Consider the following 27391-nt stretch of genomic DNA (forward strand, 5'->3'; position numbering starts at 1 on the left):
TTTGGAAGATTTTTTTATTTTCCTAAGAATTATGTGTCTTTGGATAACTTTACATTCCCTCCATGTAAACCCATGCTCAAGAGAAGAGATTCGACCCTTGCTACACATGATGCTACGGTGGTGTATCTCAAAATTTGTAATGGTAGAAACGACAAGTATGTGTGTTGATGTTGTTGAGTTTGGCATTGAATTTGGCATTGGCAAAGGCAGTGTTGATAGGAGGTATTTCTCTAAATTTGTAATGGCAGACACAACAAGTATGCATGTTGATGTTGAGTTTTGGCACTGGCAAAGGAAGCTTGTCATAGAACACTTGACAAAGAGGTAGTATTTGAAGTCCTTGATAGTGACAAAACTAATGATGATATCATTGGAAACCTACATGATTATCTTCCGTTGTGTAGTGACAAAAAATAAAAAGGCATTTACATTGATTAATATGATAAATTTTGAAAAAATAATTATGTTGTCATACAATGAGAAATAATTGTTTCCATTGCACATAAATTTTCTTTGGAATTTTCTCTCACTATTGTGACAAACAAACAATGCTTGATTATGAGTTACACATGTTGAGTTACAATTTTTCACAGACTTAGCTCATAGTATTTATGCTACTACACAACACACACATGCAATTTTAATAATTTAACCTAGGAATCCACATACCTACTACTTTTTTCAACTAAGATTGGCTTCACTAACTTGGACGATTGGAGGAGTATCTATTTTGCAAGATCTATCTTTCATTTGATAGAATGTAGTTTTTCATCTCACAAAGGCCAAAATGATCAACTCAAGTACTATATTCAACACCGTTGATCCTTAGAATTTGATGGAGACTTAAAGCCCTAGATGAGAAAATTTTGGCCAAATGGGTCGGCCATACTGACCATGAGGAGCTTGTTTATAGTATACAATGTTGTTCTCCTTATCAAAAACAAGTCCAATTGCTTGTATATGTAGCATTAAACACTTTCATCCTCAATTCTTAGTTTTTCACTAAAAAGTGGGTACGTGGACATGGCATTTGAGTCACCTTAGATGACGTAGCACTCCAATGCTAAGTTGTGACTTGGAATAAAATGAACACAACAAGACATCAACTGCTTTTTTTCATCACCCACTATCCTTAATCTTTGCTTTTTATTGTGTTCTCATTTGACATTCTTCCTTCCTACGTTGTTATTTAGCCATTAGAGAATGCAAGAAAGCATATCTATGGCCTATTTATTGTAATCATCAAGTCTCACTCATCCTTACCATAAAATATAGACATACAAAGTTTACATAGTGTTCCAATCAAAACTTAACAAGAGGTCTTTTTTCCAAGGATATGAAGGGAAGGGAATGATGTACTTTGAGGCAAGCCACTAAGGACTTATTAATAGTAAAGATAGGGCTACATCCTACCTCAAACAAACTGGAACTCATCCCCTTTCTAGTAGAAGACTTTTAAGATTGTTTCAAGTGACATCTTAAATTCTTGTATCAACGGTCAAGGAAGAGGAATTTCCCATCGATACTTTAAATGGTGCAACTTATCCCAAACTAGATTAATAAGAGCAACCTATGAAATCCAAATACAGATGTAGCATGCCTTGTAGAATGCCATTTTTTGTTGACCTTGTCATTCATACAAAAACAGCCAAAAAGGCTCCTCTTTGCACGAAGCTATGGACCATGGTGATTTCCTCTCTGAATGCAAAGAAGAACTACAGTGGATGATTATGTCACTTCTCTTTGCATGAAGCTATAGATAGAATTCACTACGAGATTCAATGCCAAAGTACAACCATAGTGTAAATTCGGTACACACAAAATCAAATGAAGAGCCCCAAGCGAGCGTTATAGACCTTAACAAAAGAATCTATAAAGAAAACTTGCATTGCAGAATTTCCTGACCACCGATCAATCACTGCCACCAAAATGTACCCTCGTACTTTGTGTCTTGTTGCAGTGCTTAGATGTTGCTTCGTAAGCAAATAACACTATCTAAGCCTCTTCACTACTTTAAGGCAGCCTTAGCCTTCTCAAGCATCTCTGAGACATCACACATCAAAGAGTATTGGAGACTGATGTTGAAATGGATTCTACTTCACAGGACCAAGATTCATAGTTTCCGAATACAAAGTCGAGGTGGGATTAGAGAAAATTACTCTGTTGCAAGTTTGTAGCAGATTTGACATCACTGCGGAAGAACAGAACACCGCGCTTGAGATACACGTTCTGAAAATAGGAAACACTTATGTCATAGATCTTTGTCAAATTGCATTCTTACATCATAAAAGTGCAGCATACTAACACATACCCTTGATGAGGGAAGACTCTTTAACTCTGCACATGCCACATCCAGCCTCTGCACCTGCCAATCATTAAACCAGCTATAAAAAATAGACTCCTTTCAATTCCTTTCCCAACTTTGATGGTTCATGATGTGGTTCAACGACTCCAAGAGACAGCATAAACTAGGCATTGATGGCAGTCTATGAATATGCTTTGTTTTAGTGATGGTTGAGCTGTATAGGTACAATAATCTTTGCTAAGATTTCCAAACTAGGCCATAATACAACAAAGGTGGAGAAACAGGGTGCATCTCTAATCAAGGGACATTGCTAGTGTTTGTTTGATTATGCTATATGTCCTTGGCACCAGTTTCCTCACAATAATTGAGGAGGTTCAGGAGATCTACGAGGTAACTAGGTCGCCATGTTGGCATTGACATTTCAACAAAGCAGCAGATTGTCCCAGTATTGGAGAGGGTGCGGTGCAAGCTTTTGTATTGGAGCTAGGCCAAAATCTCTCTAGCAAGCAAGGCCCTTGTGCTCGACCAGGTTCTTTTGGCTATGGCTTGGTATATTGCCTCAAGCTGGTGTTTTCCTAGGGGCTGCATGGGACAGCTTAGGCACAATTTCATATGAGTAGGATTGGATGGTACGCAAAACCCTAGAGCCAGCATGGCTTGGCAGGCTAAGGACAGACTCGGCATCATCGACCCCGAGATGCAGAGCAAAGCCCTTCTTGGCAAGTTGGCAGTACAAGGCCTCACTCCTGGTTACGAGCCTTGGAAGCTCTTGCTTCAACGAGGGCTTCTTAGGGACAACTTCCGCACAGAAGGTCAGTGGAAGGGCCTCATTCGGGCCAGCCCCTCCTGCCTCGAGGCGTTCGAGCGACAACCTCTTATTTGGCATCCGAAGATCAGGGATCATGAGGGGATGATGCTTGGGAACAAAGGATACACATTGGATGGGCCCAATGGGACATCATACCAACTCGGTCCTTCGAAGCCTGGTGCTGCCTTATCATGGAGATAGAGGCACATGCACAAGCACTTTCGCACTTAAGGGGAGCAGGCTTTAGGATGGCAAAGATCAAGGAGGCAATACTAGAGTCATGGTGGGAGGGCTTATGCAAGGTAGCAGACCCACCCAAATGGTATGGACAGTTCTCCAGGACCGGAGTATCCCTTACGGTTTACTTTTTGCAGTAGTCCCTTGGCTCTTTGCACCACGGGAGCTATAGGGTGGACACTAGGGGCCTTCTTCAACCAAAGACGACAGAGGACCTAGAGGCGGGCAGGGATATGGAGGTACTAGAGTGGCAGAGGATCAAGGTAGTGGACGCTTGGGTAAGGACTGGACTGTTGACCCAGCTCCTTTGTCTTGCAGGCACACAAGGACGAGATGGCGCCTTTGGTTGTGGGAGGACCGCGTCCTCTTAGAAAGGTCCAGTAGGATCTAGGAGAGTGATTTTGGCTAGCACAAGTGGGGCATTCATGATATATATCATGGTGGAAGGAGAGAGGGAGAGATGAAGCGAGCTGGGGTAACAGCTGGACACACATATAGAAGCAAAACAAGATCTCATACATGTGATGGATGCAAGTACATGTCTCATTTATAGATTGAGAGGCCTTCTCTTCTACATCACACGTGAGGGCATAGGAGGAGCTCACATGTGATGTCACCGCAAACACTGATTTTATGCTAATGCGAGGGTAGAGAACCCATTATTGACTCAACAAAATAAAACTAGAAAGCCCAAAAATCAGGACTATCTTCCCCACTAGAAAGATCTGCCATGACAATGAACGCATTGTTAGGTATTTACCGATCATCTTCCTGATCGGATTCTGCCTCCCAAGATTGGTTGCTTCTTCATCAAGCTTGTCAAGGGGTCGGAAGCATCGATTAATAGTATGTCTAGTTCTCTTGCTAAAGGTACATTTTGCTATCTTACTAGCAAAGTACTTGCTGGTGCTGCCCTTTCTTCTCGTGTACATTGTTCCTACCTCTAGAGTGATGGGTTGCTTGCGGCGACAATCATTGTCCATCAATACAGCGACCATTTCTTCATACTTCATTTCCCTAGTAATTCAAAGGACACCAAGAATATATGTGTAACTGTCATTATCTTCAAGGCTATTAAGAAGCACGGATTACTATCAAGTGGGGGACTTCAAGACAGTGAGTTGTTAATCAAGGATACCTAAGGCAATAAGATGGTCCTTCAAGGATATGTCCTTAAGGGACATTTTACAAAATTGCTTCTTGCAAAAGAGTTTGAAATTATTAATATCTTCTCCAAATAGATCATTGAAATTGTCCCATACCTCTTTAGTTGTACTGTCAAGATCAAGATGATGAACATAATTGTCTACAAGAACGAGACCAATAATAGCAATAGCTCGATCATTTTTGTTGGTTCATGCAATCACCACAACTACCTTGCAGTTCCTTCGGGATTGGGCTCGATTCCCTTGATGATTTTCCACACTGTACTGCTTAAGGACGAGGCCTACCTTTGTCTGCCAATGCACAAAGTTTGTACCCGAGAACTTCTAGATTTGAGAAGCAAGAAGGGAGGTTCCATTGGTGGAGACTGATAATAAGTCTGTTAAGTGTCTTCCTAGGCATCTGTTGGGCCAGCATTGGATGAGACTTCACTCATAGATCAGGAATGAACAACCAATGAGATGTCAAGCAGACGTCATTTTTCTCAAGTGCAAATGTGAAGACAAACATGAAAGAAGCAGCGATTCCTTCAAGAAATGGCGAGGTTGTGAAGGAATCCTGGGCTGTCTGGTCAGTTCTGGAGTAGGCAGAACCAGGCAAAGTAGACGCATAGATCTGTACAAGTAAGTACATCTTGAATGATAGAAAAAGTGGTGAAGATTTGTCCGCATAGCAATGAGGCAGGTCCGAGAGCAGAAAAACAGCGCTGACTAGCTCAGCTTGGCTTTCAGAAGAGCAGCGGTGAGACAAGAATGATTTGAAGCTGCAAGGCGATAACCCGTTCAGCATGCTAGTATACGATTTCTGAGGACACCCAATCTGATAGAACGCATGGATTGAGGCTGTTGGAGGTGGTGGAAAAGAAAACCGGTCGGTGCTTTTCCGTGCGTATGCAGATTTGAGCAGGTTGCTAGACAGATGATGACGTCAGGAATGGGCGTGATGAAAGAAGAGAATGAAGGTATTATGTTGACGCAGCAGCTCCCTCAGAATTCACAGCCAAGATTTATCAATTGTGTTCCACATCGAGGTCCAGCAGCAAGAAGAAGGTCGCCCTTGTTTATGCTCCCGTGTCAAATCCACGAATCTTCCTACTGGGTTGCTTTCAGGCACTGAGTCAGACGAGTTTTGAAACATCCGTAGGAGGACAAGGGAAGCTAAAGGTGGCCACAATAAGAAACTACTAGTGTGAGAATGCAATGGATTGAAGAAGCTACAACAACTCGTGCAGGTCAGGTCTGGAACCAGAAGATAATGAGCTCGACGTAAGGCTATAGGCCTGCTAACAAGGGGTGGATTCTACAAGGTTGTTCTCCACAACCGTGGCTATGTGAGGCTGCTGGGTTCTTCGGAAATAGTCTGGTTTTCATTCGGACAGCCAGTTTTTGGCCTGCCACATGGGAAGGTCTAATTGGAGGTTCAACTTTGAGAAGCTAAAAATGTTAATTGGCCTGCCTTGGAAGGCCTAAGTTAGGGCAACCACTTTATGGAGAAGAGAAATTACGGTTTTTTTGTAATTATGCATGTTTGTTAACGTGTTTATTGTTTATTGGTAGATTGCTCCATGCGTGGTTAATGGCCCGTTGTTGACGCCAATGGTTGGCCTCCACATGGCGTTTTGCATGGCGTCTTCTAGTCAGCATGCATCTTACCTGTTTCCTTTCTCTGATTTTGCGCGCCATTTTGCAGTTTCTACGTCCATGTTCTCTCGTCATGCAGTCCATTGTGGAGACCCAGTCTTGTTTCTCATCACCTCGTTCTGTCTCTGCTTTCCTTCTCCTCCGAGCTTGTTGTCCGATCAGCCATCTCCCGCCGTCTGCCTCCTGTTCCTTCCTCCCCCTCTACCCAATTCGCTCCATCGAATTTCCCCACGTTTGCCACACACTCCTCGTTGTCGGTTAGCGTTATGCTTTCTAATAAATTGCTTCCCTTGGTGTGCATTGTCACAGCCAGCAGCTTGCTTTCCTCTTTTCTTCTACTACTGTGTCTCTCACTCGTGCTTTGCCCCGTTGTCCCCCTCTCAAGCCAGGAAGAGGCGGATGGAAGCAGCTGAAAGGATGGCATGGGCATGCAGTTTTTGATCCGGGAGATAGAGAAAAAGCAGCTGCAATCGAGGGATGAGGGCGAAGGGAACATATTCATGGGAATGCTGGAAGAAATAGCATGGTATGTGCAGCAAGGTGAAGTCTGTGTCTGGGAAGGCAAGGGTAGCTGCATCAGTGAGAATTCTTGAGGATGCTTTCCTCACTCTTTTCTTCTACTGCTGTCCCTCTCACTCGTGCTTTGCCCCGTTGTCCCCCTCTCAAGCCAGGAAGAGGCGGATGGAAGCAGCTGAAAGGTTGGCATGGGCATGCGGTTTTGGATCCGGGAGATAGAGAAAAAGCAGCTGCGATCGAGGGATGATTTTGGCAAAACTCGTATCTGGGCTCCGATTTCCTTTAGCATTTGCTCGATGATTCTTCCACCCTTTCTAATCACACAGTTCAGCCAATCTGATTCTCAGGAACCAAAAGCCTTGCTGTTACCTGGCGAGGAGGTTCATCGTCATCCTCATCAAGCCCAGCACCCTCGCTATCAACAATACTATCATAAACTTTGAGTAACGTGTCCTGCGCCGAGCAGAGGAGTTCTTTTCTGTCCCTCTCCCTGGACCTGCTTTCCCTGTCTCTGCCTTTCCCAGACGACGAGGAAATGTAGATCACTCCCTCCTCTGCGCCAGGCACAGCATCATCGACCCTTTTCTGAAGTTTCCAGCAGCATCGGGGAAATAGGAAAGATTTGTTCCCATGGGAAGAACGACTAACAACAGGTTATATCACTGCATCAATGATGAAAGAGGCCATTGCATTCTGCCCTTATGACTGTTGTAGCAGCAAAGTTTCCTTTTCCCACAGTTAAACAAGAGCGGCTTGCCGACTGCACAGTGATTTGCTTCCAAGAAGTGGCAAATCGGCCATCACAAGATCTGTGACGACATTGAGGAGGAGCGCTCTACTCGGGTGGCACTGATGCACGTGAATCTGAGGATTCTAAGCAAATCCTGTTGGTTCGTCTCTCTATTTGTGGGCTTGAAGGTCTTTGATGCAAGTTATGGAGGTATTGTGCAGGCTCTATGATCCGTCAGTCGATCTGGGAAAGCAAGGCTAGCTGCATCAGTGAGAATTCTTGAGGATTGTGATTGCTAAGCTCTGAGAGATAGCAGTCCCAAATGATAGCACCTGTGATTGCACTAGTTTTTGCAGAGATATGGAATATTTCTGTTTTTGTTTACAACTGGCTACCTCTCGCAATGTATGTTTACAAAAGGTCGCTTGAAGGCTATTGCTACCATGCAAGCCACTTTTTGTAGCTACTATTCAATGTGCATCGACCCTTGTTTTCTACAACAGACCTCGTGACACGGACCCTTGATGTCCTAATTTCCCATGATGTATAGAGCAATCTCTCAGTATACCCTTGACCTCTTTTAATCACAACAAAGCAGCATATCATTATGAAAACGTTGTCTCGGTTCTCTCTCTGTGAAGTCTCTCTTGAGCATTTGCTCAACAAAACGTGGTTCTTTCAACACTGTATATTTTAGATTAAATGCACGTCCAACAAGAGTATGTTTTCTTATGACTATCTGTCCTGACTACGTAGAAAACAAAGATGGAGCTGAAGATAATCTCAAACTCAAACATCACAATGACAAAAGCAAGTGTATTCAGGGTATCAGAATACGATCATCTTAGTTTCTCGTACTCTTACGTTGCTGTAGCATAGCAGTGGTTCCTCAATGCTCTTTTTTTCGCTTTGTAGCAACCTTACACCGAGCATATGGCTTGTTGTAGATCTAGGTCCTCCAATGACAAATGCTGTTCGGGCACTTGCAAGGCAAGGATTCGTGTCTGCTACTGGGACATGCACAATTAAAACACGCTTGCCCACTCCTGCATCAACAGTAAGTTTGCCTTTAGTGCTAGCACCAGCCAAGGACCAAGGAAGAGAGATGGGTGTTACTAACAATTCGGCCATAAACAAGAGGGCGAAGAGGACTTTGAAAACAGCTTTCCATGTTGCCGCAAAGCAAGCTTGAGGACTTGGCTTTCAGTTGGAATCAATTGTGGTTAAACTCTTGGTTCTACACTCATTTGTTTTTTGGTTGGTGGTCCAATACGTGACGTACTTCGTCGAAAAGGGTGCAACATGTTTTTAAAGTATAGAATAGAGATAGAGATAGCTCCACCAACAACTGAGGAGAGCGCAAGTTCAGATACTAGCGAAGCTTAGTATCGCAGCAACATTTCTAAGTTTTGTCAAGACTAAACGTTGCACTATTTTGAAATGGGATCCAAAAAGCAATTCAATAATTAACACTTGCAAAGTCTTCAAGCATAGTACCTACTCCTCTTTCCATCATAAACATTGTGTTTTGCTATATTACTTGAGAAACTAAAGTCCGATCAAATTGCAAAATGAAGTCGTTAACACTTTGCTTCGTCTTTACTAAGAGTTCATGCGTCTTGCAAACTTTGCAACGAAAAAACGAACACTATAAAGCAAGGACAGAACTAAAAAAAGTTCACTAAGACTCTTTTTTTCCGCCAACTTCTTCGACCTCAAGCCCACATGAGCAGCAACACATTCGCAACAGCACATCGAGCACCCCAAGCGATGCCATGGACGCTGAAGACTCGCAGCAAGGAAACGAACAAGCCATTGTGCCAGCACCTCCACTCTTTACTAGTACGAACAGCTTGCCAGTACTCTTGATATCCACACTGTCAGAGTACGTCCCGTACCACTTTGCCTATGAGGAAAAAGTGCTCGCAAAGTACGGGACATTTAAAGCCAAGGATGCTACGTATCTCGTGTTCATGCGATTAGATTTAACAGAGCGGGAGTGTGACCAAACAATTATGCTGCATGTTCCGCATGCATTTGTGCCCCAGTTTCGTGATGCATTGCAAGTGGATATAGTAGAAGGCCCATCCGTTGCAAAGCGAGGCTCAGGCGAGGGCGGAACTTCTTCTTGTTCCCTACGCCTAGACGCAACAACAGTAATAATTAAAGGCAAGCCTTTCGAGGGCAACATTTCTTTCATCCCCGACAATGTGATCTACCTATACATGCCCAGTGCAGCATACCAGTTAGAAAACCTTAAAGCACCTTTCACCTCGGTTATTGACACAATCGCATTTGTCATCGTCAAAGTTGATCTAGATGGCCCACCAACAGATCAGATCATTGTCGCAGATGGTCCTAATCCTAAGGACCGCGCAACGGTATGTCCATAACACAATCCACCTTAGTAAAATCATCGTTTGCAACCGCGTCATCACTTGCACTGTCTATGTTGCAGCTGTCATTCGTCGCAGATAAAAGGCAAACACTTGCGCAGCTCATCGAGGAGTTCATTGACGAGGGAATTGTGATGTACGTGGCCAAGAACATTTCTTACATGCGGGCCCGTCACGCTCTGGGAGTGTTCGACTTCACCATTCTCGGGACAGTTCCACAAGACACAATGCGGACGTCTTTGGAGAACGCCTTCGTGCGGCAAGTGTCACAACTAGGATACGGAAAGAAGGTATACAAATGCACTTGCACCGGCCTTGCGTCCATTGATGTCATGACCCAACTGTACTAACTTCCCATCTGTTTTCACTCAGGTGTCTAGAGTTCTGCACTTCGTTGGCTTGAATAATCCCTTGGTCGAATATCACTGCGATGCTTGCAGAGGAGCACGAATAAGCCGGGACCCTGCGAGGCCTTACTTCTACAGCTGTGACAGCGTACAAACAGTTCTCCAAGTGCCGTGCTTGAAAGGTTGTGTCACGCTATGTGACGGCAACCAAGTTGCTTTGCAGCTTCGTGGCATTCATGTGGATGAGGTCCTTAGTCTTCATTGTCCATTCTTGGAATACCATAGTCGAAGCGTCATTGCGACAAGGTCAATGTTGGTCGACAAGCACCCAACAGGAGAGTTCTCAGTGAATAGTTCAGGCTACGTCACAGACTTTGTAAAGGCTACTTAGTTAGGATACACTACGTAGCTTCTTTTGGTTTGTACATACTTGAGCTTTCCTCGCTGGCCTTCCTTTCCGCCGCATAGTTTGGTGTGTGTTTGTACATACCCGCTGCCAAAGGCATATGTAGCCTTCCCTTTGTACATATCACCATGTTATTAAATAAAGAAAACAAAAACCTGTACAGGTAACAAAACAGTTTGCAACTCTCACTGCCTTTTCACAAACTTTGCAAACATTGACATCAGAGCAGAACAGATTGATTGGAACCTAGACTTCCTTGCGCGGTTCCCACAAAACATCGACACATTGGCTTGCCTCCACAGCTTCTATCCTGCTAGCCAGCACGCAACAGTGGCAACAATAATAGAAGAGGTTTTTTATGCATTGACGTTTGGGCCCGACATTGAAAGCTACAATTTGCAGCTCGGACATTGTAATTTCTTCGAGGAACTGATCAAAGTCCAAGGCTTTGTTCTTGCATTGCCATCTGTATCTTCTTGTATTTCAATCGCACTTTTTGAATGTTATGTTGTGCTGGCAAAGGGACGAGCAGCGTTGTTTTGCGCATAGAAGCCGTTGGAAAGCCGAACCTGCACTTTGTTTTCCTCTTGTGGCATGTTTTTCGATGCTTGTGAGTTTGCAAGTCCTTCTGGTTAACGTTGAGCAAGTCACTATCCGCGGAAATGTACTTGTCTACGAAATTCTCAAGTTCCTCTTCACTACAAGTTTCGTACGTTGGAGCGTTCTCAATCCATAGCAGCCCATGGTCGTGTTGGCTACCCCTATTTTGGAGTTTTGTGACAAAGAAGAAGTCTTGGACGTGGCCCAGTATGCTGTCATCTTGGCGCATTAGTGTTTTTAGAGCTTTGAATTTGTGCACATAATACTGAGCTGTGGTGATTGGGTCGGACCTGGTGAGCTCGTTTGTTTCCTGGGCAGGTTGATCGTCTGGGCGTTGCTGCTCTCTCCTGCGTAATTGCTGCAGGGATGCTTGTAGTGGTGCCCACCTTTTTTCGGCTGTTGATAGCATTATGAAGAATGCAGGCGCACCCAGTTGCCTAACCATTGCAAAAACATTTCTCTTCAGATGTTGTTTGTAGTCTGCCGACGTTCTTAAACAGGTGAAGTCCCGGTAGCCAATGTTTGATTCTAGCAACTTCTCGATGTTTGTGTCTTGCACAGCAATCCGTGCTTGCAGTTCCTTCCCTTGAAGTTGCCCTTTCCTCATAGATGAAAGTATTTGGCGGATGAGCACTTTCATTGTTTTAAAAAAGAGGTTCTCTATTGATAATGCAAACCTTCTGTCCTCATTACACAGTTCCCAACTTTGCTATGTCTTGGTACGTTGTTTGGGGTGGAATGCTATATGAACGAGTGTGGCCATAAAACAGTGTTAGAAAAGCTAGCTCTTCGCAATGTGTCTTTGAAAATGCCCAAAGGAGAGAATCCCTCGGATGGTGCAACCACTATCAGTGTGGCCTCGTAGTCAATAACTTCTTGGCTTGAGTAAATCCCATGGACCAAAGTGTCTATTTGCAGGTCATCGTCGGGGTTCTCCCTGTTTTTTTTTGTCACATAGCCCAAACTGTTGACTGTGAACTCGTCTGCTAAGTGTTTGTCTGCCAACATCGATATTATTGCAACGACACTCCTTATGAAATTCTAGGAATGGACAACGTAAACTCAAGACCTCGTCTACATGTGTGCCACGAAGCTGCAGGGCCACCAGATTACCGTCGTGCAATGTGACGCATCCCTTCAGACAAGGTACTTGCAGAATTGTTTGGACGTTGTCACAGCTCTAGCAGTACGGCCTGGCGGGGTCTCGGCTTACTCGCGCTCCTCCACAAGCATCGCAGTGGTACTCCACTAACAGATTATTCAGGCCTACGAAATGGAGCACACTAGCAACCTGCGAAAAACAAAAGTGGTGTAGTTATATATGGACGCAACTGAAAAGATATGTGGAATTGTTGCAAGAGTAATGATGTACCTTCTTTCCGTATCCTAATTACGAGACTTGTTGGGCAAACGCATTTTCTAGAGTCGTTCGCAGGGTGCCTTGTGGAACGGTGGTCCCGAGAATGGTAAGGTCGAATACTCCTAGTGTGTGTCGAGCCCGCATGTATGAGATGTTCTTGGCCACGTACATCACAATTCCCTCGTCAACGAACTCCTCGATGAGCTGAGCAAGTGTTTGCTTTCTATCCGCGACGAACAACAACTGCAACATAGATCGGGCAAGTCATGTGGAGGTTGGAAATTATGATTTTAGCAAGGCAAAACTATGGGTGTACCGTTGCACGGTCCTCAGGATTAGGACCGTCTGCCACAATAATCTGGTCTGTCGGTGGGCCATCCATATCAACTTTGATGATGACAAATGCAATTGTGTCGATCACCGATGTGAAAGGCGCTTCAAGAGTCTCTAGTTGATATGCTGCGCTTGGCATGTAAACACGTATGACGTTGTCACAGATAAAGGAGATGCTGCCATCGAAGGGTTCCCCTTTCAATATCACTGTTGTTGCATCTAGGCGTAGCGAGAAAGATGAAGTCCCTCTTTCTCCCGAGCCTCGCTTTGCAACAAAAGGGCCTTCTACCCTGATAAAGTCATCTACTTGCAATGCATCGCGGAACTGAAGTACAAATGCATGCGGAATATGCAAAGTAATTGTTTGGTCACACTCTTGGTCTGTTAGGTCAACTCACATGAAGACAGGGTATGTAGCATCCTTGGCTTTAAATGTCCCATACTTTGCGAGGACTTTGCCCTCAAAAGCAAAGTGATGTGGGACAAACTCTGACAGTGTGTGTATCAACAAAATCGGCAAGCTGTTTGCGTTGTCGTAGAGTGCAAGTGCTGGCACAATCGCTTGGTTGTTCTCAAATTGCACAACTCAGAGTCTATGACTTGCCTTGCGGCACTGGACGTGGCGTCGCGAATGGGCTCTTGCAGGCTTGGTCTTGACGTTGATGTAGCTGAAGGCAAGAAATGGACTTAGTTAATTGATTCTGTTGTTTTTTATTGCTTCTTCTTGTTTGAAGATTTTGAAAGCTATCTAACTCTTGTAAAAGAGAAATTTGGGTTGGATTGTCTTATTTATGTTTTGGTTTTTCTACTCAACAAGAACTATGGCGAAATCCATTGTCGCTGGTGGATAGAGTGAATTTTACTCCGCTTTAAGGATTTGCAAACATTATTAAATACATTGATTTCCGGAACTGCTTCTAAAAAAACACAATGTCTAATAGGACAATCGATAGCTTTATGTTTTTAGCAAGGATGTTGAATCCATAGAGTTAAAAAAAAGTTTTGTTTGGAAAACAAACTTTAGAACATTGCTAAAAATCCCGCATCACCAAGGAATTCCAAATAGGAAACAACCAGCTCAACACAATCACGAGAAAACAATTTCCAATTCAGCCGGCCGCCGCAAGAACAATACATCGTTCCCAAGGACTGACACTAGAGACGCTAGCATTCGACCCCGAAGGAATTAAAACACACGGTCTAGTATACACAGCATTATCAAGAGTACGCTCACCTGAAAACCTTTACTTGCTCTCCCCATTGCAACATAAACAAATAAAAGTAGACTCTGCAGTCCTCCAAGGAATAAGAAGGCTGAAAACTACACGTCACAGTCCATTGGGATTTTATTTCTCAGACTATGCATAAATTGGGATTTGGCCCTCGGCTGGTCCATATTATTTACTGGCTCTATTCTCATGCCACTGCGCAGTGTTTGCTTGGTGGTGGGTTGTCAAGAGCATGGACTATGACCCGCTCAGTGAGACAGGGTTGCCCTCTTAGTTCGCTACTATATGCCATTGCTACTCATCCGTTATTGTTGCATATGGACCATCTTGCAACTACAAGGCAGCTTCATGGCTTGCAAATTCCAGGGGCACGGCCGTTTCTTGCACAGGCATATGCTGATGATTCATATTTCATGCCCAGGAATTCTCAAAGTGACCTCTCTCACTTGATGCATACTCTGAATGATTTTGGCATAGCTGCTGGACTGCATATTAACTTTCAGAAATCGAATCTTTTAGCATTGAAAGAAGCTGATTGGCATGCACTTCTCTGGCCAGGCCACATCCTCCCTTCCCATACTCTTGTGAGGCATCTAGGATATCCCATTGGCTGGAATATTACCCCTCAACAACAGCTCAAATGGGTGCTTCAAAAGATCAACAAGAAGCTGGAATACTGGCATTTGTCCACTTGGCCTCTACATGTTCGACTTCGGATAGTACAGTCTATCATTATGGCATACGTGCAATTTTATTTGCCTCTTCTTCCCTGGTCTTTTAAGCATTTGGCTTCCTATATGTCCCAGGCTATGGAGATATTTTGGAAAAGCAAATCTCACAAAAAGGCATTGCGACTTCTTCCCATGCAGGTTGTTTATTCTCCTAAGACTCATGGGGGACTGAATATTCTCAATCTTCAGTTTCATATGCTGGCAAGAAAGGTGTGGAAACATGACGTCCCATGCATATGGGCATTGGATTACAGATCACTGGGAAGCAGTCATGACCACATTTCAGGGGAAAATTCCTGGTTGTCATGTCTCTACTGCTTTTATTCATGATTGGAAGAGAATTCTCTCCTACGCTAAATGGATAGGTGCTTCTTCCCATCATGGTAATTCTTTTCGCTTGGAAAGCATTCATTGGAGCAAGGTGTTTGAATCGCCTCTCGCTTTACAGGCACCTATTAAAGCATATAATCTTATGAAACTGGGCATAAGATTTGTCGGAGATGTTGTGGATCAACATGGTTATGTGCTTTCATTCCCACAAGCTTGCAGGACATTCTCCTTGGGTCTGCATCATCGGCCCATTTGGAGAATACTTACAACTATGTTGCAGCCATTTGTTCCTGTTCCTCCACTGTTTGTACAGGACAGATTGCTGGACTGGAATCTGACTTCCTTATCCCCTGCTACCTGTTCGCTTTCAATGCATAATCTGGCCTCCTCGATGGTTTACAGATTTCTTCTTCCACCGCCATGGATTGATAAGCATGCCAACACTCTTTGGAATTTGGATAGGCCTTTCTCTTGGTGGCAATCACGACTCAAGAAATTTTGGAAAGCCAAATTGCCACTGAAACAGGGGCTTTTCTTTTGGAGATGTATAGTGGGAGCTTTTTCCATTGGGGTGAAATTGGCAGCACGTCGCATTGCTTCCCCTTCCTGCCCCCGTTGCTCTCATCACCGTGAGACAGTTTCCCATTTGTTATGGTCTTGCCCGCACTCTCGGTTATTGATCACTCATGTTTCTCATTTGCTGCGGCTTCGCTTTCCCTCTATCAGATTTGGGAAACTCTTCTGGATGTTTGGATGCTTCTCATCCCAGATGTCTCCGTTCCTCCTTTTCTTTCACTGGACTCGTTTTTGGGTACTCTGGACTATTTGGACACAGAGATTGCATTCTAGGATGGGACAACAGTTTCCTCAGGCATATATGCTTTCTTCATAATGTCCCTCAAGCAATCTTTATATGATAGTTATGCTGCGAGGGACTTGGATGCTACTAGCCTTGAAGTGTTTTCTGACTGTTTTTGAGTTCTTCCATTAGGCTCTCTTTTGGAGTCTAATGTCATGTACATTGATCTCATGTTAATAATATAGTTACTGGTTTCACAAAAAAAAGTGTGTGTGTGTGTGTGGTTTTAACTAACAAAAAAAAGTGTACATGTGTGGAACACTAGAGAAGGGAAATGGGATAAACAAGAATTATTAAGGGAGACAACACAACAGTCATTTGGTGACCTTGCCAATGCTCATAGAAGAGAATAAGTTGCAAGTAGAGGGTTTTTTTTGTACTTTAAGAAAGCTTTTGACATTGTGCCCAGACGTAGCTTATGGAAGAGAATGACTATATAGCTTCATAAGACTAGAATATATCCAATCTAACAAATTAAAAATTTTATATAGAACAATAAAAGGACACATGAAAATTTAAAAATGAGTAAATAAAGAGAAGAAGAAGAAGAAGAACTTAGTAAGCAAAGCTATGCTTACGTTCTCATCGGTACCCAAGCATAAGCTGCCCTCTAGGTTTCAAAAAATTCCAGAATCTCGTGGGTAAACCCAGTGCTTACCAAGCTTTGAAATCGCAACCAAGCAGCAAAAGCTTTGAAAGCAAAAAGGAAGAAACAAGCAAAAAATTAGAAGAAGAGCGAAGAGAGAGAGAGAGAGAGAGAGAGAGAGAGAGAGAGAATGAATTAAATTAGGTTAAATTTCCATCACAAACCAACCTAACCCTAAAACTTTTTAATTTGTAAAAGAAGCAGACAACAAATGTGCTAACACAAGAAACAAATAATGTGCTAACACAAGGAAACAAAGATAAACCAACAAACATATAAGACAACAAATTAAACACCAAGGCAAGCACAAGGAAACAATTATTATCATTATTTTGTAATTAGTTGGTTTTTTATTTGTTTATTTCAAATTGCACATTATATTATGGGCATAGTAACCTTTTGAAAAAAGGATTCGAACCCACAATCTTCTCTTTCTCAAAAGTGAGCCCTACCACTAAGCTGTTGTGTGGTATAGCATGCCTATTACTAACCATAATATTATAAATGGTCCCTCTTCCACCTACCCCTTTAGGACATCCCTTCTTCTTTAATACCCCTTCATAAGTGGTCCCCCACCCCCTTCATAAGTGGTCCTTCCCGCTCTCCCCAATCTCGCGTGCATCCCACTTTAAGGCCCCCTACCCTCCATTATCCTTTAATTGAAACTCCTCCCCTCCCTTACTTAAATCATGTCCTTGCCCTCTTCCTTTTCACCCCTCTTCTTTTCTCCACAACTAATTAATAGGAAATTTGATTTAAAGTTCTCTACGGGCAAATATTTAGAATGATACCAAAAAATAAAATAAGCGAGCAGGAGAAAAATATTAAAAACAAAATTATATTTCTATTTACACACACACACACACATGGAAGAACGAAACTAAACAAGTACCTAAGAGTACATGAACTACAAAAATAGAACAAATCTAAAACTAAAAGAAAATGGGTTATAAAGCTCTCCACTTTGGATTTTGATTCTACATTCAAGGATTCTAAACATACCCAAAGCCGAAATTCCAAAGATATAACAACTACAACGAAGGACAGAGTGGAGTTTCTTCATGACTTTTCTTGTATTATAGCCCTTTCTAAGAAGTAATAGAATTAAATTACTAAATTGAGAGATAAATGCACTCTTACTTGTGCAAAGATGATAGAGCCTATAGAATTGGAAAGTAATCACTCCATATTTAGCCATATCAAAGATGTTTGAGTCAATGTGAGGCATTCATATTATATTTAACATCTCATACTCAGGTTGTTGCCATTTCTCATAGATATCAACTTCTAAACCTAAGGAAGATTGAGTAATTGTAAGGTCCAAGAAAATACAAAAGTTTCCACTAGCTATACAATTACATAAAACTCTGGAGGATAAATTCCTCCACCAAGAGAGTTTGGATCTTTGTACATAAAATCTTTGGAGTTTGGAATGTAAAGGACAAACAAGTCATCTATGAATCTCCTAACCTGACTTATTTTATGAAGAACGATTGAAAAGTCTCACAAGAGATCAATCGCTCCATAAACTCAATTTATGGTTTAAAAGGTAGAAGTTTGCTAAGAAAACAGCACAATTGGCGCCCATTGGAATACCAATCCTTTCTTGAAATAAAGAGTCTCCTAAAGAGTGCCACAAGACTAATCCTAGATCAAGCCTTGATGCCTCCTCATATGGGCGGTTCATAGCTATGGGGCCCCATGAGTCATATGAGGTGCTCTGGTTTTTCTCTCAAAGGACTCCTTGTGAGCACGTCGGACATGCTCGCTGATGTCAAGTAGGAGATCTACATGTCCAACACAACTCCCTAATGCAATGGCACTAGACCTCAATTGTGCTCCATCAACAAATGAAACATGAGGTCTTCTAAAATCAAAACACTAATTCTTCCTCCACCTCCAAAATCTCTTGCTCTTAAAGAGTTTCTTCTCAATGAAGTCACAAATGTCAGAGTCCTCCAAAGAGTTGACAACACCCTTCTTTGCCAATGGCTTCCCTATCTCTGACACTTGGTCTTTGGCTAGTTTTACCACGAGAAGCTTTGTGGTGGCCTCTCAAACAACTGCATGTTTTGTATATTCCACGCCTAAAGAAAAACTTATAATTGTTAGTGCCAAAACAAGAAGGCGGGAAATGTTTCATTCAAGACAAGACTGATGAGGAGATGAGAACTTCTTTGAGGCAAAACCAGCATTGATGACTCAAAACATGACTCTATTTCAAATTCATACAATCAAGTATCATTCTTTTGAGAGTAGCATATGATTTTTTGAAAACGGATTCAATGGAAAGCACCATTTGGTCACCTAAAGTAATACTACAATACCTCTTGTTTGAGAGCCTCTCTATTCTCCATATTGCCTCCATGAGATACTGCTTTCTTCACTCGTGTCTCATCCATCATCCTATAAAATAACTAATTTTGGCAAATCATAAAAAGTAAGGCATAAAGCATGAGTTAGAGAATTACATTACTACTTGTAAGGTCAAAAGAATACATTTGTATAAAGGCATAACTCAAAAACAAAAACCTCAAGTGTAAAAATTAATAACAGGACTTCAAATTTAATTTTGAAACATGACAACTAAAAGCTTTAGATGCACCCATCTTAAGAAATGTAAAAGTTCACCTGCTTATACATCTTAGGCTTTAATTGAGCCATTCAAGGAATCAACTTCTCCAACAAGAAAGATTGTTTTTGTTATAACCACCCCTAGTGAGAAGTTTAAAGCTTGGTTGTGATTGGTCAAACTTATCTATTTTCACATGCGGCACATGTTGAGTTGAATTTAAGTTGTCAAGATAGTTGCAGTGGTTAGGTGGGATCACATTTGACCAATGATGGTTGAGGATGAGTTGATATTTTTGGCTAACTAAGCATATGATAAGATGACTATTGCTATGCATGCCACTGTTCATAATCAATGTGAAGTAATTGCCATGGCAAGTATGAGAAATGTATAGAGCTAGCTCATACATCTCACTAACGTTCAATCACAACATATGAAGCGACCTTAAGATACCAAGCTACGCTTGGAAGGGGCTAATAATCCCCATCACACTTGAAAAATATAAGCATTCATTTTTTTTTTTACATTGGGACTGTAACTTTTCCCAAGTTCAAGTCGCAAAGATGTAGCCTATCTAGTTAGTGTTTGGGTGCTAGTCTTAGTGCTGGGTATTAGTACCACCTTGCACCTGTAGCTTCAATGATTGGAAGTGATGAAAGGATTGGCCAAAGGTCCACATAAGCTTCCCAAGAGTAAGAGCTTGCAAGTTCTGATGTAAGGCCAATCATTTATAAAAGAATTAAGCCAAATTAGTTGCAGCCATCCAAACAGAAAATCAGTCGGCATCACTTAAAACAAGGGGCACACCACTCAAAGCATCCTATCATCAGCAATCAATGCACTCCTACCTGCTACAAACTGCACGATTTGCCACCTATCACTGTCTTCACTCACTCACACTCCATATCTGCTACTCCTTGTTGCCATAGCATACACGTCTGTATGAGCTCCTGCTTACTACCACAAAATTGCAACCATGAGCTTTTACTTGGTTGGATGTACCACCCACCAGCTCTACCTGCTGCTCAGCTATACTACTATAAACAGCCTCATGCCATACCTTGGGAGTGCTACTCAAAGTGATGACCATGTCTAAGTAGCTCAAATGCCCATAATAGCCAGCATATAGGCTCTCCACCTCTGCGCATAATTGCCCAAGGTGCAACTGGCACTCAGTCCATTCTCTGTTGCCCATGGCAGCCAAAAATGACACCATCTTTAGGACACACCATTGGAAAAAAGATCACTCAATTTCCTTGTACAAAATGCTCTAGTTACAAAATTGGTGGGCTTTGTAGCATCTATTGGTAAGCTAAAGCATTATTGTGAAGGGTGACGGCTCCATCATTTGTGTCTCAAAATCTTAAAGCCCTACATCCCATTTATGTATTCTCAGGTTTCTCTTATGCTTGAGTATCAAACATCTCTCTCTCTCTCTCTCTCATACATATTCAGAAAGACAATCGTCCATTGCAATAATAGTCGCAGCCCAGAGAATCAATCGCCCACCGAATGCTTAGAAAGTTGGAATTGTGAAAGTCTCGATTCAAAGATGGGCAATGTCACTCAGAGACGAGTGATAAGAAATTCAATGGAAGGGGCAAAACACAGCAATGCGTTTGAGATGCCAAAATACTTAACTGTGAATGCTATCGATATTGGGGTGTGCATGCCTTGATCAGAAGGCCATTAATTAAAAATATCAGAGAAACTATGACTTTCATCGACACATCTGCACAGGATTAAGAACAGAGGAGGAGGATCTCTGAACAGAGAACAAAGCATTGACAGGCAGAAAACGGGTCTCTATTTCTTTTCTTTTCTTACGACAAGATTTTATTAAGAGAAAACTGACACAATGAGTGTTGTCCATGGGATGGACCTTGAATTGAAGGTTAAGGGCTGCCTTAGCAAAGGCGATGGCTTAACAAAAGGCGTTGAATGCTTGGATATGAGGTGAGTGAATCCCCCTTTGACTCACTCCAACCATGAAGTCCATGCTTTAATCTCCAGGTTTTGCAAATAAAGAGGGTATAGTACACTTCAGAGAGCAAATGAGATGCTTAGAAGAATAAAATCTTGGACTAAAGCAGATTTAAAAATGAAAAAGAGAAAGAGGCCATCATTGAAGAGATGCTACAAGTGTGCAAAATGCCCTTTCAGATTTACTGTCATCCTGGATGAGATTGTGAATGAGAACATTGAGAATGGCAAGATCTAATTTGAAGGCAAACCAAGATAGAGCACAAGGAGCTCTCAACCTGAAAGTAGTAGGACTAAAATGTTGGAAATATTAAGTCAGCGTCAATGTTAGGTTAGTAACAAGGTTAGGGGTGCTTTTCCCTCACTGATGTTTTTTCCGCTTAACCACCGTTATTGGTTCGGCTATGGGTTAGTCGTTAGTAAGGGTGTCTGATCAGAGAAAGGTTGCCTCTCGTCCCTCCGTGCCTCCCTCACCCTTGGGAAGCACTGCTGTCATGAAAACCCTCAACTTCATTGCAAGAAACCCTGTTAGAGAACACAAGTTAGCCACCCTCAGCTTTAACATTGGGAGAGCTCTTGAAGCTGCTCTACATCAGGGCCCAGGGGTGTCTCGACTGGAACAAGGCAAGACTCAACTGGATGCCCCAGTTTCCCTCCCTTATACTGAGTTTGCCACCGTCGTGACTACAAAGCCTCTTGTCATGGTCATGTTCATGTTCATGGTTGCAGAGACGCTCCTCTGGCCTCTGCCTTTCCTCAGCATTGAGGAAACCACCAGATTTCCCATCTGCATCCCCTATGCTTTCAGAGATGCTATTGGACTTGGTACCCCTGGCACAGTAGAATCTTGGTACTTCTTACTGAGAGGGGCTTTGGGTCCATGACCCTTCCTAATTTTGAGCAAGCTCATATGCTGCCTTGTAGTCCTTTGGCTCGAAGCTTCAAACGTACCATTGGATCCCTGATCTAACGCCATGGAGAAACCCATCTCCTTTGTCCTTCTCCAACTGTTTACCACTTGTGTGCATAGTGTTTGACCATCCCCTTTGGTCCTTAGGACATCTTGAAGAACTGAACCTACAGTCAATCCACATATTGTGGTGGCAAGAACTTGGCACCGATTTCGCTATATCTGGACTGCTGTCATCAGAGTACATGTGGTCAGTGTTATGACCCGAAGGTCATAGCATGAGCTGGTATTAATGATGGGGTTAGGTCCAAGCATTGGACCCTTTTAAAGGGGTCAGCTAGCGTACCCAGTGTACGGGTGCCCTTGGGGTAAGGACACCCCTGGGTAAGCCTATATATATGAATATATGAGCCGTGGGCTCATTTACAGGGATGCCTTTTGACTCCTTGGAATATTGGGACCTTGAGAAGGCCTACACTTAGTCTAGACAAACACCTGGACAGGTGGACTCCTCCGGTATGGAACATGGGGATTGTGGTCATGGATGTCGAGCCGTGCTTGCCTAACCTTAGGCTCTGAAAGCGATCCTTTATACTGGATCTATGGCTGTAGGTAAGCTTACCAGCTCCCACTATCCGGTCTTCCTAACCTATGGTTGTTTTGCAGGACTTAGTGTCAGCGTAGAACCTGGATAACATCCAAGGTTGTTTTGCAGGACTTGGAGTCAGAGTAGCACCTGAATTACACCGAATCTTAGGCCTAGCTAACCCTTGCCTTGGGCGCCCGTTTCCGTCAGTGCGCCACTTGTGCCACCATGTGGCTGTTCAGTTGATAAGTCCATGGAAGCTACTGTCATCTTCTGTTTATATAACAGAAAAAAAGCCCTTGAGCTGATTGAGCCAAAAAAGGAGCACTAAGAGATCAGTCTTTCCGTCATACTTTTCGAAAGAAGCTTCCTAGTTTGATGATGTTTTCCAATTGTGTAGCAACATGGTTATCATACTAGCCAGTGTGACCGATACCTCCATGTGCAGAGCTCATCCACTCGGGGGAAAAGAAGTCTCACACTACGTGTTGCTGACTAGGGTCATGGTTGTCTTGCAGAAGTGTGTCGACAACCTGCACCATTTGGACTCACTACTAAAGCAGAAGGAGGGAGAAGGCACTCAGGGTGTCTCACTGTCATTGCAGAGCTATGATATCAATGCAACGTGCACAAAAATTAAGACATCCATACCACCCCAAGTGCAGAAGCGTGGAGATGAAACCCATATGCATGTTTCAGGGATACGGTCTCTTACACACATGCATGGACCAAGATTTAATAATTCATTACCACTTTATTGCCTGTGGCCTTAGCAAACTGCAAGTGCTCAATGTGGCTGATCCGTAGATGGCTGATGGCATATCCCTTGCTGGCTGATGTGGGAAGGCTGAATGGAGCTGATGAAGGGCTGGAAGTCACTGGAGCTGATGACGACAAAGGAGTTGGGGATAGCCCTTAATAGGCTTCCTCCCTTTGCTGCTAGCTGACCTGCTAGGTCGCCTGCAGGTGGATCAATTACAACCTGCTTGCTGCCGTGGGTTTGGCTATTCATATTTAGTATCTATCCTTGCATAGAGAGAGTCACATTGAGTAGATGCAAGGTTTTGTTTTGTAGCTCAGTTTATTCTCGTAATTATCGGTCTCATAGTCTCACTTAGTCTTTACGATAATCGTTTCTTTCCATCCCAATCCTTGATGATGTTACGAGATGCAATTGTGAGTTTCAAAATCGCATGTAAGTTGATCGTTCTTTGTCAATGTAGGCAATTAGATATAGCAGGTTAACTGCGGAGAGCGTCTAGACTGTCGTATCTGCTAAGACAGCATCAGGGACTACAATGTCATCGCTGTCGAACGATATTGGCGAAGGACGAAGCAGTAGGAAAAACGGTCGGCAAAGGAAGCATTGCGAATATGGGAAAAAACGATAGATATGGTTCTCTCGAATCGTGATTTCGTTGCTCTGAAACAGCATTGCAAAACAATCCACAAAATTTTGATCTCTGAAATGCAACGAGAACATGATTTTATGTCCAGAAACGCAAACAGATAATTGAAGAATTGGTACTTGAAATGGCTAACGCAGGACAATTGTCACCTGAGCTCGTCTCTACGCTCGGCCGTTGCCACCCCTCAAGCTCTTCAATCCTCCACTTTTCTTTCTCTTGCTTTGTGACCTTAATCCTCAATTCCTAGCAGCTTTAGTGTAATCACTAGAATTCTCCCGCAGCATGGAAATTTGCCGCAGTAGAATCAATTTTCTTTGTGATTCGATGTTCACAGAAAGAAGTAGAACAAAAGAATTTTTTTTAACGTCACCCACAAGGCAAGACCCTCACCCGTCATTAAACGTCCAAGGCGGAATTACACACCGACGCCCAACCCGCCCAAGCTTGAATAATATGGTACCGTTGGGTTGGTGAATCTTGGGCATCTGGCAAAAGGTTGTGCACCACCTTGAAGTGCATTTAATGTTTTGAAGAAGAAACCCCCCCAAGCCCTTGGGCATGGGGTCTTGGCTGCCCAAGTTTGGGCAGATGGCATGATTTTAGGGGCCAATTGGGCCTTCCCACGTGGCAAAACGTCCTTGCATTTTTGGCTAGCGGGCGGGCAAGTTGGCAATGTGTACAGAGCCCGAGACTATGTAAACAACAACACGGGCAAAAATGTTGGCCGGGATGAGACTATATAAAAACAACAACAGGGGCAAAAATGTTAACCAAGATGAGACTATATACACACTGAAGAGAAGATAAAACCTATCTTATATTGCATGTTCTCGAAGGCATGGTAGATGCCTTCGAGAAGATAAAACCTATCTTATACTCAAAGGCATGGTCGATGCCTAATCAACACGAACAAATCTTATAGGTCACGATGAGTGCAACTTTTAATTTTTACATTGCCTAGACACATCGAGACAAGTGCAGTGTGTATCCCCATCCGAGCGACACACCTAGGTAGATGGTCAGCTCTGGCCCACTCCATGATTGGACATGCGCCTTCGAGTCGGCCACCTGGCCTACCAGATTTATCGGTGTCCGCGCAGCAAACGACCCCTTACCTCCAGACAAGATTTCGTTGTGCAAACCTCATGCACTTTGCAGGCAAAATCTTGCCACATGAACCTACGAGAGAGACTCCTTCGAACACGGGTCTAAAACTTGTGTAAGAGAAACTCTTGACTCATATTCTTGTATTTGCTAGTCTCCAATCTCTCTAGCAATAAGTAAGCTAATATTAAAATCTATATGTTGGACATTTGCAATGGTCCTGATAGGGCCTCTGCCATGTCATTAATTTTTCTTGAAAATAAAGCAATAAAATTGTCGGGTTCAAGTTGAGCTTTACCTTCATGGGTATGTGGTCCATGATAAAAAGAGACCATAAAATATTGGGCTTGATTGATACAGGAATGCAACAAGATGCAATTCTATAAATTAGCTTTAGTGGAGACCTGGATGCTCATTTTTAGATTTTTCACATTTTACTTTTGGTTTAATGTCTTATTCAGTTTACCTCTTTTTAAAATGTCGTTATTTTTTAAATAAAGGTGAGCTTAAAGAAGCTCCTCCTCTCCACTAAGTCTTCTTGATTTTCATGAACCTTGTCTACCCAGCCTAATTTAGCACTACCTTGTTACAGGATGGTGCTTTAGTGGAGACCTAAATGCTCATTTTTAAGATTTTCCACATTTTATTTTTATTTTAATCTCTCATTAAATTTACCTCTTCTTAAAATGTCACGTTTTGGCCTGCCTTGAAGGGGTAGGACCTAGCATAGATGCAAGTTTCAAAAGAGAAAAGGGATTTCTTTTAATTTTTTTGTGTTTTCAAACGTTTTTGTGTGGTTTCGAAGACTTAGCCTTGAATGGTGGACATGTGGTAACAAGGTGTTGTGCAAGAAAACAAAGATCTACATGCAAAATGACATTTCGTTGTCTTCTTCCTAGTATTTTGACGAATGTCATCAAGGCGATTGTTAGTGAATTCATGCAATCATGTCAGGTACTACACCGCTCTTGTGTCAATTGTGAGGAAGGTTCTTGTGAGGACATTTCGTCTTGGCTTCTGATTACAAAATTTAGTCGGGGAGTCGTTCAACATTTGTCATCTCGGTAGTTATAGTTTGGGATTATGTTGGCCTTGAAGGGTAGAGATCTCGTGTTCTCGAGCATAGATTTGGCTTCACCACAAAAATATGTTTAATTTTTGTGTTTTTCCTTTTACAAGTTCTCTGTTACCCGTCAATTATGTGAGGTTTTGTGATTAAACACTAAGATGTCAAAGTGGGGACGCAGATCGTTTAATCAATACTTAGATTTGCCAACCATTAGCGTCAAATTATTTCCACAATCATTCTAGAAGTGTGTCTTCATAATGTGTTATTTTTCTATACTCTTTTCACAAGCTAAACATGTTATTCTTTTCATAGGCTAAACCTTGCTGTCCAAATTTTCAGCGCTTTGTGGAAAACCCCCTACAATTCACCAACAAGAAGATACGAGCCATCATTCTTCACTTTATGCTCGGCAGCCAAGATTCTACTTCTATGACATTGTCTTGGTTTTTCTACATGCTTGTTGAGATTCTAGAGTGGAGGACAAGGTCGTGCAAAAAATTCTAAGTTTAGAGTCAAAAGTAGAGGGCAGCTGAGATGAGAGCGAGGATGGACGCATTCCTTCAATAACAAGGCCCTAAATAGGATGAGGAAATTCGCATGTACTCCTTGTCTCTCCTATTATGTTACCTGTTGAATCTCCTCATCGGTGACTTGGTTATACTAAACAATATGCCTTGATGTTATGTATAGGATTTGAGGAGCATGGTATCGAACGATAAGTTGCCGGATGGAACCATGATAAAGAAAGCAGAGATGCTGGGCTATCAAGCATTTTTTATGGGCAAAATGGAGTGGGTGTGGGGAGAAGATGCTAAGGAATTCAACCCTTTAAATTCCTCCTAAAAAATAGATGACCATTAGCATGTATAACTTATCTACTCTCACTGGGCTTCAAATTCTCCTTCTCAAACACTTCATTGATACTTTAGAGCTAGTTTACAATAGATACTCAAAACAAAATGCTTGTAGGTGGATGTCATTCCGGTCCTTAAATGTGCTTGTGCAAGGATTTTGTGTACCTAGAGATGAAAGTCACGATTGTGGTGTTGCTCCACTTCTTGAAGATGGAGCTTCTAGGGCAAAAAGTGTGATACATGCTCTTGCTCACACTCAATCTGGAG

General features: G+C 42.6%; 1 protein-coding gene across 6 annotated transcripts; it reads right to left on the reverse strand.

The window, feature by feature from the left end:
• Positions 1-1229: 1229 nt before the first annotated feature.
• Positions 1230-24554, reverse strand: LOC147891292 (Prefoldin chaperone subunit family protein). Of its 6 annotated transcripts, none has more exons than XR_015542630.1 (6): positions 24247-24473; positions 18965-19054; positions 2312-2365; positions 2160-2229; positions 1944-2043; positions 1230-1698 (listed from the first exon to the last, which is right to left on the reverse strand). XR_015542630.1 is itself a non-coding variant. In XM_087389911.1 (6 exons), the coding sequence occupies exons 3-6, from the start codon at positions 19040-19042 to the stop codon at positions 1631-1633; spliced, it is 270 nt and encodes an 89-aa protein (XP_087246037.1). In that variant the 5' UTR covers positions 19043-19054; positions 24247-24361; positions 24488-24554; the 3' UTR covers positions 1230-1630. The 6 variants fall into 6 exon arrangements, 4 of the variants coding, with proteins under 4 accessions (XP_087246037.1, XP_087246039.1, XP_087246038.1 ...); XR_015542629.1 differs by having other exon boundaries at positions 1230-1715; positions 1936-2043; XM_087389911.1 differs by lacking the exon at positions 1944-2043 and adding an exon at positions 24488-24554 and having other exon boundaries at positions 24247-24361.
• Positions 24555-27391: the final 2837 nt, after the last annotated feature.

Source organism: Dipteris shenzhenensis, chromosome 18, assembly GCF_047967505.1.
Source record: "Dipteris shenzhenensis isolate YYH24624 ecotype China chromosome 18, Dip_SZ_1.0, whole genome shotgun sequence".
Taxonomy (NCBI): domain Eukaryota; kingdom Viridiplantae; phylum Streptophyta; class Polypodiopsida; order Gleicheniales; family Dipteridaceae; genus Dipteris; species Dipteris shenzhenensis.

Bases quoted from the DNA above. Each gene is read 5' to 3' on its own strand.
- LOC147891292 (XM_087389911.1), bottom strand. From the start codon at position 19,042: ATGATGGATGAGACACGAGTGAAGAAAGCAGTATCTCATGGAGGCAAT. The intron at 2,366-18,964 runs GTATTGTAGTAT...AATGATTGGCAG, and splicing joins GAGAGGCTCTCAAACAAGAG to GTGCAGAGGCTGGATGTGGC. The intron at 2,230-2,311 runs GTATGTGTTAGT...TCCTATTTTCAG, and splicing joins AGAGTCTTCCCTCATCAAGG to AACGTGTATCTCAAGCGCGG.